Source organism: Larimichthys crocea, chromosome VIII, assembly GCF_000972845.2.
Source record: "Larimichthys crocea isolate SSNF chromosome VIII, L_crocea_2.0, whole genome shotgun sequence".
Lineage (NCBI taxonomy): Eukaryota > Metazoa > Chordata > Actinopteri > Sciaenidae > Larimichthys > Larimichthys crocea.
The window spans coordinates 31,803,294-31,818,666 of NC_040018.1; the positions used below are offsets into that span (position 1 = coordinate 31,803,294).

The window sequence follows — 15,373 nt, forward strand, 5'->3', positions numbered from 1 at the left end:
TCATACCTCGCTCGCCCTCCTGAAGAACATCCAGCGTTCCTCTTCTTGTGACTCAGCGTGACGGGTCGTGTTTCTGAGGATCAGCAGCTGAAATCTGATGTCTCGGTTTTTCTTCTGTTGCTGTTGAAATGATGAAAATTGGATTAAACTCACTTCATGAAATGTTGGAGGATCTTCAGACGCTGCAGCTGACTCTGAAGATCAACATACAACAGAACGAGAGCAGAGTGAAGCTCCATCAGAACCACGACCCAGAATCTTTTAGATTACCGTCGTTTCCAGGAACATCCATCATAAGGTCACGCCTGTTTACAGACAGTTCTTTGGTTGCTCCTCGCAGTAACATAGAAGCAGGTTTTGTTGTAGCAGGCGTAACAGACTGAGTAGTTTTATAACACGAGCACACGCCTGTAGTCCGCCAATGTTGTTGTCATGACGCGTCAAGCGTCGGCGGCTGAGGTTAAAGGTCTATCTGGCGTTTTAGGATTTTCCCACTCTGGGACCTGTTCTCAAAAAATACCGGTCTCACACCTCGAACAAGCCGGATCCGTCTGGACGAGGCTGAAACGATAAAGTATTTATGCAGATTGGACAAAAACGTACTCGTGTGGACGGGCCCTGTGTAAATCGACGCGGGCTGCTCGCGGCGTCCTTCAAAAATAGAACAGAGGAGCAGAGAGACACTTCAGGGACGCATCTGAACCGGACCGCAGTGGAGCCGGTGCGGTTTGAAACATTGACTAGAACCGCCGCGTACACGCAACACGGTACATCCGCGCCCGGTGGAATTTGGGGGTCAGAGTCAGCGGCGTCTCTTCACTCAGTCAGCCGCTCGCTTTGTTCTTCAGTTTGAGTTCGTTGTTTGACTAAAATATTTTATTGTCCTGAGCAGATTTTTGTGTGTGTGTGGATCAAAAGAACCGGACCTGTTTGGTTTTGACACGAGTATCCCGGGCTGACCTCAGACCAGCAGCAGGGAGCTTCAGGTTTACGTGTCCGGGACAGAAATAGCAGCATGTGACTCACCACGTTAACAGAAGGCCGGCGAGGTCTCGCAGCATGGACGTGGACAACGTGGACGACAAACCTGGAGTTAACGAGTTTGTCTACCCGATGAAACGTTAAAGAAACGAAGCAGCAGGAGAAATGAGACAGAGGACTGAACCGATGATGACGAGGTCCAACATGGAGTTAAAGTTTTATATTTAGATCCAAACAGCTGAGTTAATTCGACGGCTGCAGACTCTTCTTATATTTATCATGATTTCACATTTTCACAAACACGTCGTCCTCAGTGTCTCTCAGTCTGCTGCTCTGTTGGCGTTCACGTTGCTCACGTTGGGTTGGATCCAGCACACCTGGCTGTCGGACTCGTGATGAGTGTCGCCGTGACAGAGTTGGCAGTGAAGTGTATCTGCACATTTCTGAAAGCTGCTAACTGGATGTGATTCTCAGCCAAACGTCGGCACTAACTCACGCTCCTCAGCCAAGACGCAGAGTGAGTTTTATTTTGAAGAGTCAGACAAAGACGACTCAAACCTAAAGACCAAACAACGTCTGTAATCTGAAATGAAGACAATCGTAAGTTAAAGAGCTTAATGCAACAGTCCCGTTTACTTTTATCTCCACCCAAACACGATGTGTCGACACGTGAAACATAGTTTTGCTTCTTCATCTTTATGGCAACGTAACGTTGCATCATCTAACTTTATTATCTGGCGGAGAAAATGTCTTTAACTGTGCAGACAAGTAGCTGCTGTTGGTTTTATACGCGGGGACGAGGACACAGGGTAAGACACGTCACCTGACACAGATCAGCCAATAGGATTACGTTTGATGGTTGTTTGTCCTCTCCATTATTTTGGAATGCTGGTCGACACGTAGCGTCTGTAAATCAGTGTTTGATTGATGTGAGTTTGTCTGCATTACGACTGTCTCACCATGTTGGTTCTGATCCAGTTTTGTTGCCAGTTGAAAAAGAAGAAGCGATCACCTCTGTCAGGTGTGTCACCGTGGGAACAGAACAACCTGAGACTGTGACACGGTGAGCAGAGACAGGATGAGGTGTGAACTCTTTTCATCACACGGTTCAGCTGTTCTGGACGCGTCCTGCTGGTCCGTGATCCTCTGCGCGGCGTGTCAGCCGGTCCCGTTAGCACGACTGACAGCCGCGACAGCGCCGACGTCCACGGAGAGCAGCTCATTAAGACAGGCAGCAGACGGGTTAACGGGGAGGTGTGTTTTTGCTGTCCAGGCTGACTCTGGATCTGTAGATCCTGAGAGGAACCGTCACACTGAGCCAGAACACGTCTTATTTCTTACCTTCTCACTGACACAGATCTGATCTGACACGACCCAGTTCTGATGTTCTGTTCCACTCCTGTGTGTATCCAGTCTCCTCAGGTTTAACTTGCATTTATAATTCATATTTTTCTGTTTCAGAGGTTAAATTAGGATTTAATGAAATCTAATAAACCTGCAGAGTATCCAACAAATGCTCCTAAAATAAATCATGAACACACAGCGAGGCCATGAAGACAACGACCTCATAGCTAATGAGTGTTCTGGATTTAATACAGGTGTGTACCTCGTTAATACAGGTGTGAACCTCGTTATTACAGGTGTGTACCTCGTTATTTCAGGTGTGTACCTCGTTAACACAGGTGTGTACCTCGTTAACACAGGTGTGTACCTCGTTATTACAGGTGTGTACCTCGTTAACACAAGTGTGTACCTCGTTAATACAGGTGCGTACCTCATTAATACAGGTGTGTACCTCGTTAATACAGGTGCGTCCCTCGTTAATACAGGTGTGTACTTCTTTAATACAGGTGTGTATCTTGTTAATACAGGTGTGTACTTCGTTAATACAGGTGTGTACCTCATTAATACAGGTGTGTACTTCTTTAATACAGGTGTGTACCTCGTTAATACAGGTGTGTACCTCGTTAATACAGTTGTGAACCTCGTTAATACAGGTGTGTACTTCGTTAATACAGATGTGAACCTTGTTAATACAGGTGTGTAAACCCCTGATCAGCTGTGCACAGCTGAGATTATTGATTATTGGTATTTATTCAGATCTGTAGAAGCTTTAAGCTTGTTGGGACTAGACATCGTTACTGAGGCCTGGGCTCGTCGCTGGAGTAGTAAACTGGGTCTATTACAAACAGAGTCTGTGACTGATTGTTGTCCAGGTGTTAGTCAGACCCCGTGTCCATCTCCATGGAAACAGTTTAAAAAAAAGTTTATTTTGAGAGCAAACTTTCCCAAAATATGAAACATTCCTAGATTTTATTTAAGTTGGTAATGTTGGGTCAAACTTCAGTGACGCTCACGGACTGGGACCATTGACTGCATTGACAGCAAACTTCTGGATCGCCTCCTGGTGGTCGGCTCCAGTACATGTCATAGATCCTGATAGCTCCATCACCAGACCAAGGTGGCTTGGAGACGCGTTGTCCATCTTTCTTTACTGTCAGTGGTCCGGCATCACGTCAGTCTCCACGGCAACAGAATCTTTTCATGAACTTTCTCCAGTTTATAGAAGCCATGAGAAAGTTCTGGACTCCTGGGAGCCGTGTGTAATGCGAGCCGTCGTCTTGTCCATGTAAGAGGCCCGGCTGCGTGGGCAGAGAGGCAGACTGAGCCGGACCCCGAGCCTCAGATGGAGCATGTTCTCTGGGTCGGGGTCAGGGAAAGAGCAGCTGGTGGTTTTGTGGCCCGCGGGCTTTTCGCGCTGCCTCCACTGAGCTTCAGCTGCAGCTCCACCACATGATGGAGGAGCCGTCGCCTCCAGCTTCAGCTCAGCTCCGTGTCGCAAAGTTGTTTCTGCTGTTTCCAGCCGAGTTTCCACCAAAGAAACCCAGATCTCTCCTTCATGGAGACTTTCAGGCTGAAGCAAGTTGCTGCAGTGGAAACACCTCCGACACGCTGCAGCAATATTGACAGAACTTTTGTTTTTGCAGCGAATGAACAAAGTAAATTTTTAGAAGCAATCGTTGAGTCACCTGTATTGATCGACAGCCCAGTAAAGCTCCACACAGCTCTGAGAGCGTGGCAGCTGTATGGAGGATGAAGCCGTGCTCACAAACAGCAGCTGAATGTTCAACAGCTGGATGCTGAGAATAGATTCTCAGCAGAACCTCTGACCCACTCCACTGTCCTGAGTGGACTATATGAATCTGTAGTGTGTAGGCAGCCGGAGACAGAAGAGCTCTGTGTGTGTGTGTGTGTGTGTGTGTGTGTGTGTGTGTGTGTGTAACTGCGGGTCTATTGTCATATTATTCATACAGTCGGTGTGGGTGGGCAGCGCAGAGCCAGAGGGCAGCACATGTTTACACTGAGAGAGATGGAGGATCTGCAGAGCTTTCAAACACTGATCCTGCTTTCTGAATTTAAAGCAGCTCAGCTGGTTCACAACATTTTTTATTTTCTACCATCGTTCTGATTATGATGAAACATATGTCACGTAGTCTCTGTGACGTCCCCGCAGACTGTCTAAAACCTGGACGTAGTCTCTGTGACGTCCCTGCAGACAGACGGAAACCCAACCCTTCACCCCTGACCTCCTCCTCCACCAGACTCTTTCTATGTTCACCAAGGAAACTGGAGCCTCCGTCTCTTCACCTCTTGTTTATCTGCTCCCCGCCTGCAGTAACAACCCCGTGGGCCTGTAAAGCTGACCTCTGACCTCTGACCTCGTAATGAGGGAAGTGTTGGTGTTAAGTTGTCAGGTCACCTGATCGTCTTGCACCAACAACAACCTGCAGCAGGCGGTAAAACAGAAATCAGTTTTTCTTCGTCGACCTTCTGACCTGTGTTTGTTAAAGTCGGATTTATCTCAGAGGAGCTGTAACGTTCACGCTGCAGAGCTTCTTTCCTGATATCAAAAGTGAATGAATCTGCATTTGCAGCTCTCGTGAGCAGCTTCTGTGTTCGTGATGTTTTGAATAGGTGGAGCTCTGCGGCACCACAGAAGAAGAAGATATATCCAGTCGTGATACTGAGGTTGTCCAATGAAAGACAGCTACAGATGTGTTCTAATGTTTTATTTCTCTGTCTGCTCATCAGACAGCGTGGAAACTATGCATAAATAATTAATAGAAACATCTGCTGAGCTGGTGCACGTCGCTAAACAGGCTCTGTTAGCATATCTACCACTCAGCTGAACTCTGGTCATGTGACCAATGCCTGCGCTTGAAGTCCGAATAAATGTTCTGAGTTTGTCAGACCAAAGAAGAAAGTGTTATTAACCACCCAGCCAAATTTGAATGATTTAAAACATCAACAAGTTTATGAAATTCTCTGTTGGGGGGCGTGTCCAGTGGCCTCAGCGTGTCATCGAGCCACCCTTTAAGGACCGCCCACAAAGTCCTGGACTGAAAACTGGTGAAAAACAGTTTGAACAGCAACTCGTTAAAGAAAAGCCTTTACACTGACGGACTTTAAACAAAGATAACCTCACCAAACGTTTAGGTAAAGATCATTTTAACACATTAAAGATTATTGATGTTAAATAAAAATGTAATTTCTTTATGAACACGTGAAAATAATTATAAACGACGTGTCTGTAGGATCAACCTGCTCGCTGCTGGTACTGACAACGTCACTGAACACGTCTGTGATGTTGATCGGGTTTAAATCCGATCGTAGATCTGTTTTTGTAGCTTCCATCTGTTCGTCCGACCTTTAGCAGATACAGTCACTGCTGATTTGGGTCAAATAAGAAAAATCCATGATACATACTTCTCTCAGAATAGGAACATTAAATAAATGAACCACTCGAATCAGATCAGCGTTCAGGCTGAGCACGGTTTACAGTACAAACCTTCCTGGCGTTGCTCGTGTGGAGTTTCCCCTGAAGCCACAGACCTCAGACGGAGTGGGAGTTGTTTCCAGAGAGCAGATAAGAGGCTCCGTGCCGATCCACTCCACTGATCTCCGTCCTTAATGAAGCATCTGTCAGCGGAGCTTCGTTAGCTCAGGCATGCGGCGTGCCCCGACTGGTTTCTCGACCCAGTACCGTCAACACTGTAATTACGGAGCTGCATTTGGTAACTTACCTCCATGCCTCCAGGCGCAGGAAAAACAGAGCGTGAACAGAGCTCAGGTACTGTGTGTGTGTAACACCGGGTCAGTCACACCGAGAGGCCCGGATCCAGAACACGTCGTGTAATAAACCAGGACCTTCATCTGAAGTTAACCTGGTTTAAATTTAGATGATTCAGTGTTTACACCCTGAAAAATAAAGATCCATGTTGGATTAAAAATCTCCAGAGAACTCAAAGTGCTGCAGAACTTTTATCAGGAACCTGTGATGGCCACAGAGCCGTACCCGGCCTGGATGGTCCATGTAGACCTTCTGACGCTGAGCATAGCCGCTCTCACCTACAGCTTGCTGAGCAGTGGCAGGTTCATTGCTTGAACCTGCACAAAGCTGCGTCCAGCTAATGCAACTGAATCCTCGGCCTCAAAGACTTCTGCATTCCACAGCTTTAAAAAACCCACAAAGCTCCTCTCTATTATTCCTGACAGTGTGTAAGGTGACACCGCTGCTTTCTGCCCGTTATTCCTCCTCTTTCCACCTTTCCCCTCCTCCCATCTGTTTGACGGAGCTGAACTCGTTTCAGTAAAAGCCCAGAGAGGAGGAGGAGGAGGAGGAGGAGGTGGGGGCTGAAATCAGAGCCGATCCCGCCGAGGTGGAGGCGTTTTATGGCGTGTTTGTGCACGAGGAGGAATAGGAGGAGGAGGAGGAGGAGGAGGAGGAGGAGCACTGGGAGGAGAGTGGCAGAGGGAAGGAAAGCAGGGCATGAAGCAGCGACAGAGGTTGAGGAACTGGGACAAAAGTCTTGCTGAGAGAGAGAAAAGAGCCGTGCAGTTCATTGTCAGAGCTGGAGAGCTTGGAGAGACAAGGATTAGGAGAAAGAGGAGGAGGTGAAGAAGGAGGAGGAGGAGGAGGAGGAGTGCTCCGTGCAGCCTTTAACCAATGTTTAGATCACGCCGAGCGCAAGCAAAGGAAATATCCAGGTAGGACGACAGGGCAAAGGTCGCTGCTGCTGCTGGTTGCATAAGTGTTGTGTGACTTGTTAAAATCCGTGAAAGAGGAGGTGAAAGGTTTGAGAGATATATATGTGTGTGTGTGTGTGTGTGTGTGTGTGTGTGTGTGTGTGTGTGTGTGTGAGGAGGTTTGTAGCAGCTTTAAATCTACGTTTCCATCTGTTGTGACCGCTGACTTTAATTCCTGAGTTCACCTCTGCCGTGTCTCACCTGTCGGAGCTGCAGGGCGTGTAACAGACGTGATGTTTGTCTCGGCTGTTTCTCTCCGTGCCGGTAACGTCGTAACATTTCTCTGGAAGAGAAAACAAGCCGAGTTTTTAAGATCCCAGCTCTGAGCGGCACAAATAAAATCCTGCTGACCTTCATTTCATTGGACGGGCGGTGGAGGGAAAGTTTCAAAGGCACTTATCTGAAAGCCTCTGTGCTCTTTAAGCTGCTTCTCCTCTGCACAAAGATTTATTTAAAAAGTTATTTTCTCCCGAAAATATGCCGAAACAGGCGAATACCAAAGTATGAAGTTATTTTATTCATAGAAATCAGGTCCTTCTGTGACAAACTGGAGATTCAAAGCCTGATTTCCTTTCATCAAATGTTGGAATTCACAAAGTTTCAGATGTAAATGACGTTGGACTGACAGCTGACATCTTTTATGTTTTCAGATTTTTCACATGCAGGAATGAGTTTTCCTGTTCAGTTACAAGTTTATATTCCTGATAATTACACAAGGATTACATAAATGTCACAGACGTCGATAATGTTTTGTATGAAGTAAAAATCATCACAACAACGCGTTCTCTCGTCTGACGCCGCCGCAGCTTCCTGTTTGATCCGGTCTGAGTGACTGAGGGCTGATACAGTCACCTACAGTTCATGATGGACTGAAGGACACTGGGCGGGTTTGTGAACCATGTTTCAGTTGGTCTGTGGGAAACAGACAGACGTAGAAGGATCATTGTGATTCCCGCCTGTGTCTGTGTGACTGCAGGGAAATGAAATGAAAAGGTCGTCCGCGGTCACAAACTAATCCCACCTCAGCTTACTCTGATGAATCACAAAGAAACACGGGCGACCTCACAGAGCAGTAGAGCAGCGACAGTACAGCAGATTAAGTCGAGCACGCCTCAGCGACCTGAAGTTAGTCAGAACACGAGAACGGACCTCCCAGTCGACGTGTTTCGTATTCCTGTCGGAACAAAAAGAGAAGTGAGGAGATGGATGATAAGTTGTGTTTGGCTTTGAGTCTGCAGGATGAAAGATGAAGGAAAAACCGAGCTGCCAGGTCTCCTTTAACCCCGCGACATCTCCCACTGTCGTAGTTTACGTGATGTGTTGTCAGTGTATCTGCATTATAATAATACATAATAATGAACTTCAGAGTGTTTCAGGGATCTGAGAACGACTAAAATATGAACTGATAAATTAGGAAGTTTTACTTCCTCCAGACAATAACTGCATTTAAATCAACATGAAAAATAATTATTAACTCAACGACACACTAAAAGTTTAAGCATCAACCAAACTGCAGCAGAGTATTATCCACAGGCTAACAGGTTAGCTACTGATTATTCGTTTCGGTTGGTTGTTGGCTGCGTGTGAATATTTCCTGGAAGCGGTTCAGAACTCGACACAAACACAAAAGTGACCAATGGAGGCTTCGAGTGAGGAATCCTCTCCAGGACGAGGACTGCCTTTGTTCCAACAGTTTGAAAAATGTCCCCGTAGACTTACAGTCCATTTGTCCAACACTCCATTATCCCAAAACAAAAGTTTTTGCTCAAAGTTTGGACTCTCCCTGGAGTTTAATATCTTTAATATCTTTCTGTATCTGGAAGAAAAGGACGTTCTTTAGGTTACTTTCATCTGCTGGGTCGGGTATAAGTTTAAGAAAACATCGTGGTTTATGTTGTTACATCAGTTACGTACACAGCGAGCATTCAGAGCTGTGACGACCATCGGGGTTTCGGAATAATGGCATGGTTAGACGGCAGTTTTCTTTTCCTTGGATGGCGAAGTAATGACCTGCCGAACTCTAATTGGACAGTATTTGTTGCATTTGTCGGTTGGGTTGGTTAGGGTTAGGCATGAGGTTGGGTTTAGGTATGAGGATTGATGCTGGTTAGGATAAAATTACTTCACCGTCATAGGAAAAGAAAATTGCCGTCCTGAAGGAAACCGTGCTTTTATTCTGACATAGTGTCCTGATAACTTAACGTTCTTTGGGTGATTCGTCAGTCAGATGATCTGTGAAACCAAAACTACTTGGTTCTAAGTTTGAGACAACATCGTGGTTTGGGTTGTTACGTACACAGCGAGCCTCCAGAGTTGTGGCTGTTTTTGGAATAACAGGACGACCATCAGGGTTTCGGAATAATGGCATGGTTAGACGGCAATTTTCTTTTCCTTGGATGGCGACAGGAATGACCTGCCGAACTCTGCCACTAATTGGATAGTGTTTGTTGGTTGAGTTGGTTAGATTTAGCCATGAAGACGTTGGGTTCAGATATGACGGTTGAAGCCAGCCAGAGTCAGAACAGGTCATTACATCGCCATCCTAGGAAGAGTCTGAACATTGGCCCAGTGGACCAAAAAGCCCATTGGAGACTCTGGTATCAAACCTACATACGTAAATGAACTGATGTAAATGACATTTAAAGAATAATCCACCCTTTGCACTCGAGTTCTTGTAGTTTTATCACCGTGTTGATTAGGAGAGATACTTGGCTTGTTGCTCCTGGAAAGCTGCTGCAGAGCTCTGACACTGGTGAGCAGCAGAAGGCCTTCAGAAGAGAGGGGAGGTGGTGAAACGTGATAAACGCTGCAGGGCGAGAACAGACCAGTTCTTGAAGATGCACCAGTTTTTTATGTTGGCACGAGGTGACGATGGTGGTAGAGAGCGGAGCTGCAGGTTTGTGATCCTGAAGCTGAAGTCCACTTTCTAAGGACAGACTTCTTCATCACTGATTTCCCAGCAGACCTCAGCCCGAGTTCTCCTGATGACGTCCAATCATGATTGAAGCTTAACCTGGCAGTAAACCGTGACCTCTCGTGTTGAGGTCAACACAGATCGATGCTGAAGAGAGAACTCGAGTGAACTTCCTGATGAGCAGATCATTTCCTCCATTCCTTCACAGTCTCCCTGCACAACGAGGGCGGGGAACGCACAGTATGATAATGCAATTAGAGAGCTGAAAGCGGAGCTGTGGTCCAGCGGACTCATCCCCGTCCAAACTGAAGAGCTTCTTTAGCGCCGAGCTAATCACACAGGAGATCGTCCTGATTAAAGAATAATCAGCCGGCGCTTCCTGCATTAGAGAGGACGGAGATAAGAGAGGTAATCAACTGCACTCTGTCAGGCTGACCTCACTGACCCACACACTGACACACTAACACACACACTAACACACACTAACACACACACTAACACACACTGACACACTAACACACTCTCTCATGTTTAGTTGGTGTTCAGGTATATTTGTGATTTCCTGGCAGATGAATGAACAAACTGTCCTCACGCGGTACGACGCGTCCGTCACTCGCTGTGTTTATTTACTCTGATCTCACTTAAATGAAACTGTTTACGTCCTGCACAGGAGAGACAGGAGAGGACACTTTGTTTTAATGCCGCCGTTTAAACCAAGAAGCAACGTCCAGGTCTGCGAAGTGAGTCCGTCTCCATAAGTCCCCATGTTAGAAGCAGGACTGACAACATGGCAGCGACCAGAGCGACCACACTGAGCTTCAAAACGACTCTTCAGAGACTACGTCCAGGTTTTAGACAGTCTGCGGGGACGTCACAGAGACTACGTCCAGGTTTTAGACAGTCTGCGGGGACGTCACGGAGACTACGTCCAGGTTTTAGACAGTCTGCGGGGACGTCACGGAGACTACGTCCAGGTTCTTCTGCTTTGACCTTGTGGCTGAATAGACATTGAGGATTTGCAGGATAACGTTTGGGAAACGTTCAGAGAGCGCTTGAGCGTCCTCTCTGTGTTATCCTTTAATTTACAGCCATTAGACCTCCAAGTTATTTGTTGTGCCGCCCACGCCGTCCCTGCCGTCCCTGCCGTCCCTCCGGTGTTGTTCTCAGCTCTGATTAGACGGCCGAGGAGGCTGTGAAATAAAAAGAAACGCCGCAGTCCTCCGATGCCTCCTCCCCTCATCACCGGCCGACTCTTTTGTTTTTACGGCTACAATTAGAGCCCAGAAGTGTAAGCGCTTTGTGCAGCTCCTGCAGAATCAACAAAAGCTGCTATTAAACTCGTCTTTAGTGGCTCTGTCCCTCACTTTTATATCCTCGCTGGGTTTATGAGTGTTGGAGGCTGAGAGGCCAGAACACCTCGGCGTCCCACAGCTCAGCCTCGGCTTATTTACTCACTCCTTAAATCTCCTTCGTCCTCTCCTCTGTTTCCCACAGCTTCTTTCCTTATATCCTCTTTTTAACCTCCTCACCTCTCTTCACACTTCCTCTCCCTTCTTTCTGTCTCCTCACTTTTCCTCCCATCTCAGCACCTTTCATTGCTCTTAACGACATACAGCGCATACATCAGCCCGGCTAATTAACTCATAAATCATCTCTATGTACTTGGAAAGTTTAAACGTGGTGAAGAGGTTTTCTGCTCGTCAGATCGTCACTCGGTGTTTTCACGACCTCAAAATATTTTAGTTTCATAAAGCGTCAACGATCAATCAGTCTCATTTGTCTGGATTCATGATTACTGTCCCCTGAAGAGCTACGACACCTTTTCATGAAGCTGAATTAACGTCTGCATCGATGAAAGAAGTTCCTCGGCTGACGTCTTGTGTCGACGTTGAGCTGAAGACGATCACAGATCAGATTGTTGTCGTGTCTCGAGCTACAGCAGCTTCCAAAAACCATAAAACAACAAAGTGAGAGAGAAAGTGAAAGTGAGTGAACAAGAACTTGATCCGGATCCAACTTTTGGAAAAACGCAGCCCGGCGCTCAGACGGGTCAAAGCTTCTAGACTCTGATACTGGACCTGTCGTGTTCTGACTTTGTTTATTTCATGAAGCAGCTTCTGAACCTGAGTCTGCCTGTAAAACAGGAACAGGAAGAAGTTTAACTTGGTCTGAGGGACAGACAGTGAATGAGAGCGAACAAACAAACACGCCCAAAGTGAAAGTTTGCTGAAGTTCAGACTCCGTCCAGAGTGAAGTCATCTGAATCCTCGGAGCAGCTTCCTCCACACGGCTAAAAGCCTCATAAATACATTAGAGTGCAATTTCCACGAGAGCCTGAAAGCTTCTCTATTCTTAGACCAGCAGGGTAAAAGTGTAAGCTGTTCCCTGAGGGGGGTTACATTAAAGGTCAGTGCATCATGAAATTCCTCTTGTTAGCAGGAATTCACTCAGCACTGACTCATCATGAAATTCCTCTTGTTAGCAGGAATTCACTCAGCACTGACTCGTCCTCAGAGGACTGAATGTGAGGGACGAGCGGCGGGTTTAGCTGTTTCTTGACCGGCGGTCTGAGGTGACCTTCAGGCGCTGCAGAGGAAGCTCGAGTGTCGAACAGCGCCGTGTGTTTTAACCCGAAGCTGATTCAGCTGCTGAGGAGAGAAAAGAGCCGCGACGGCAGAACGTCCTGACAGAGACAGATGGAGCTGGACGCCGTCCTCAGTGTAAACACTGCGCTCATGCTTCCCCTCGAAGTGTCGACGGCTCGGGGATGATCTTTATTTTGTTCTTCCTCTGAAGGTCGACTGAGTTATCTGCGTGCTGCACCACGTCTAACGAGGTTCCATCCAGACCGGATCACGTTAACTCGCTCGTCCTCAGGTGACCGTTTCCTGTTTACCACCAGATTAAAAAGCTGTAGCCCGGATACATCATGAAGGTTGGGAGCGCACTCTGGATCGACCTCCCGGAAGCTTTTAGAGTCTGTTGATGCTTTTAAGACAAACCTGAAGCTCCACTGTTATATTTTCTTATTTTTATTCTGTGTTTCTGTAGCAGTTGAAGTTCAGAGTGACTGTTCTGAATAAACGTCGGCTCAGCTGGTTTGTTTCCAGTTCATTTCACTTGGTTGCACAGTGACTCGGTAATAATTAATAATAAATAAATGTTGACTCAGCAGCAGGAACTCTTTATTATGTTTCAGAGTCACATTTTCAATCTGTGCTGAGAAGATTAAAGAACCTGAGACGTTTCAGAGGTGACCACGAGGCTGGTTTGGCAGCTGTGCTGGTCTCCATCACGTCACGTGATCTTCCTCGGCAGATGGGGTTTGATCAGTTTTCAAGAATGAACCTTGAACCAACAAGAGAAGAAGAACTGCTGATGAAGATCATGTGACGTGACTGAAAACACAGAACGACATCTTCGTGAGTTTGTGAGTAGTCAGGTGATGTGGCATGAAGAGCCACATGTGACTGCTCGGCTGTAAGTTCGAGTCCCTGAGCAGTCAGCCTCTCCGGGTTACTTGGTTTGTTTTTTTTATTGCTGCTTTTTATGGCTGCAGGGGGCGCCAAAGACTTCAAGAGACCGCCAGCTGTGGTCGAGCGCCGTAGACAGTGAATAAGGAGAAGGAGCATAGGGGTCATTTTGGTTCCCAAACCATAACATGTTTCTCAGTGAACTTTATTTTGAAAGTCTTGCTGCTAACTTGAGTGTAGTTTGAAGCACAGGGCGTATTTGAGGAGCATGGCTTGGACTTTGCAGCGTTTCATATATGAAATATGAGAAAAACATTTTTAGTTCCATGTTTCTGTTTTGGATGTTACACTTTGTTGAATCCGTCGTTAATCTTGAACATTTGTTGGAGTTTTGTTCTGGATCTTCACTCCGAAGCGTGCCAACAGTTATTTATCCAAAACGCCGACAATGAAACTCGACGTGGATTTATTCAGACTCACACTCGGCTGTTTTCTGTTGGCGGCGGTCTCTGCTCTTGTTTCCTTTCAGCTTGTGTCTAATTGAAGTGGGATTAATGAATCACATTGTAAAACAAAGGCAGACCTCGGCACACAGAGGGAGGCGAGCTCAGGCGGAGGGTTTACACAGCTGTTACAGCTCCTTCTGGATTTTCTGCTTTTCAGGTTTTTCCGTGTTACGAATGTGACACTCGTTGATTCTCTGTCAGTTCATTTGATCCTCATTAGACAGAAACTCTGTGGGATCATTTGAAATTCAATTTGTTTTATTTGATTTAATATTTTATGCAACCCGAGATGCAACAGCGTCTGTCCTGGGCGGACAGAAAGTGTTTGAAACAGATCTTCAATGTACGATATGTTTTCTTTAGATATCGCTGTGTTGTAGGGACGTTACAGACCTCTACTAACTTTTTACTCATTATCAACCCTGATCCTCCAAAACTCCAAAACGTTACATCACATCATCACATATGTTTGCCACAACCTGCAGTTCCTCTAACGTCCACTTGAGGCTGGCTCCAGAAGTGAGTCAGTCTCCATAAGTCCCCATGTCCAAATGTCCAACTTCACAGCAGAAATAAACATGTTTACAGCCTGGTACAAAAAACAGTTTTGGTCTCTGTAGCTAATTTCCCCGTTCATGACAACTGTACTGAGGGTGAATTTATATACAACTCACCTGTTCACATTATATTAAGGCTTAAAGTTATGCAGGGTTAAGAGCGTGGACGCTTTGACTGACAGGTGGGTGTGGTTACAGGTGGCCTTTTAGAGCACGCAGGTGTCATTCGTCCCGCCTCAGGTCCACACTGGACTGGACACACTCAGTCTCGGAACGTGTCGGCTGTCATCTGTTGATCAGCAGAAACGTCTTTGCCCTCGTTCTTGTGTATCAGGCTGCAGATGAAGTCCTGGCCCAGATATCCGATATCAGTTTTCAGCCAGTGAGTTCAGAGAGTGGACCAGGTCAGTTATCCTCCTGAACCTCTACAGGACTGTTTGGACCTACAGACGTTCACCAGAATCAATAACAGATGATTAGTATTGGAAACAAATGAAATCTGGCGTTCACTCGTTTATTTGAAGGATGTTTTTTCTGATCTTTCTGTTTTCCCGTGTCCGTCTCTCTCCAGATGAAAGGATGCTGCAGGGACCCGACGAGGGACTGAGCCCGACCTGAACCTCCCCCATCCTCCTCCTCCTCCTCTCCCTTTCCTCCCCCCGACCCCCCTCAGAGCCCTCAGCGCCTCCATCCCATCATGAACCTGCTGTGTCGCGGGCGCCTGAAGCTGCTGGTGGCGTCTCTCACGGCCATCGTCCTCCTCACCTGGCTCTACCTGCTGGCTGGAAACCTGGAGAGTGAGTACGAGCACATTCAGAGACGTTAAAGAGAGTCGAGCTCTGCCGGGCTCGACTC

General features: G+C 46.8%; 1 protein-coding gene across 3 annotated transcripts in view; it reads left to right on the forward strand.

The window, feature by feature from the left end:
• large2 (LARGE xylosyl- and glucuronyltransferase 2) overlaps positions 1-15,373 on the forward strand; it is a 43,844-nt gene that overhangs the window by 14,993 nt on the left and 13,478 nt on the right. The window contains exons 3-4 of one of the 3 annotated variants that reach the window (XM_027281444.1): positions 10,191-10,390; positions 15,090-15,315. In XM_027281444.1, the coding sequence (XP_027137245.1) occupies positions 15,216-15,315 (100 nt within the window). In that variant the 5' untranslated portion in view covers positions 10,191-10,390; positions 15,090-15,215. Of the gene's footprint in view, positions 1-6,796; positions 7,030-10,190; positions 10,391-15,089; positions 15,316-15,373 lie in introns of those variants that run through there. The other 2 variants (XM_027281445.1, XM_027281443.1) reach the window with 2 other exon arrangements.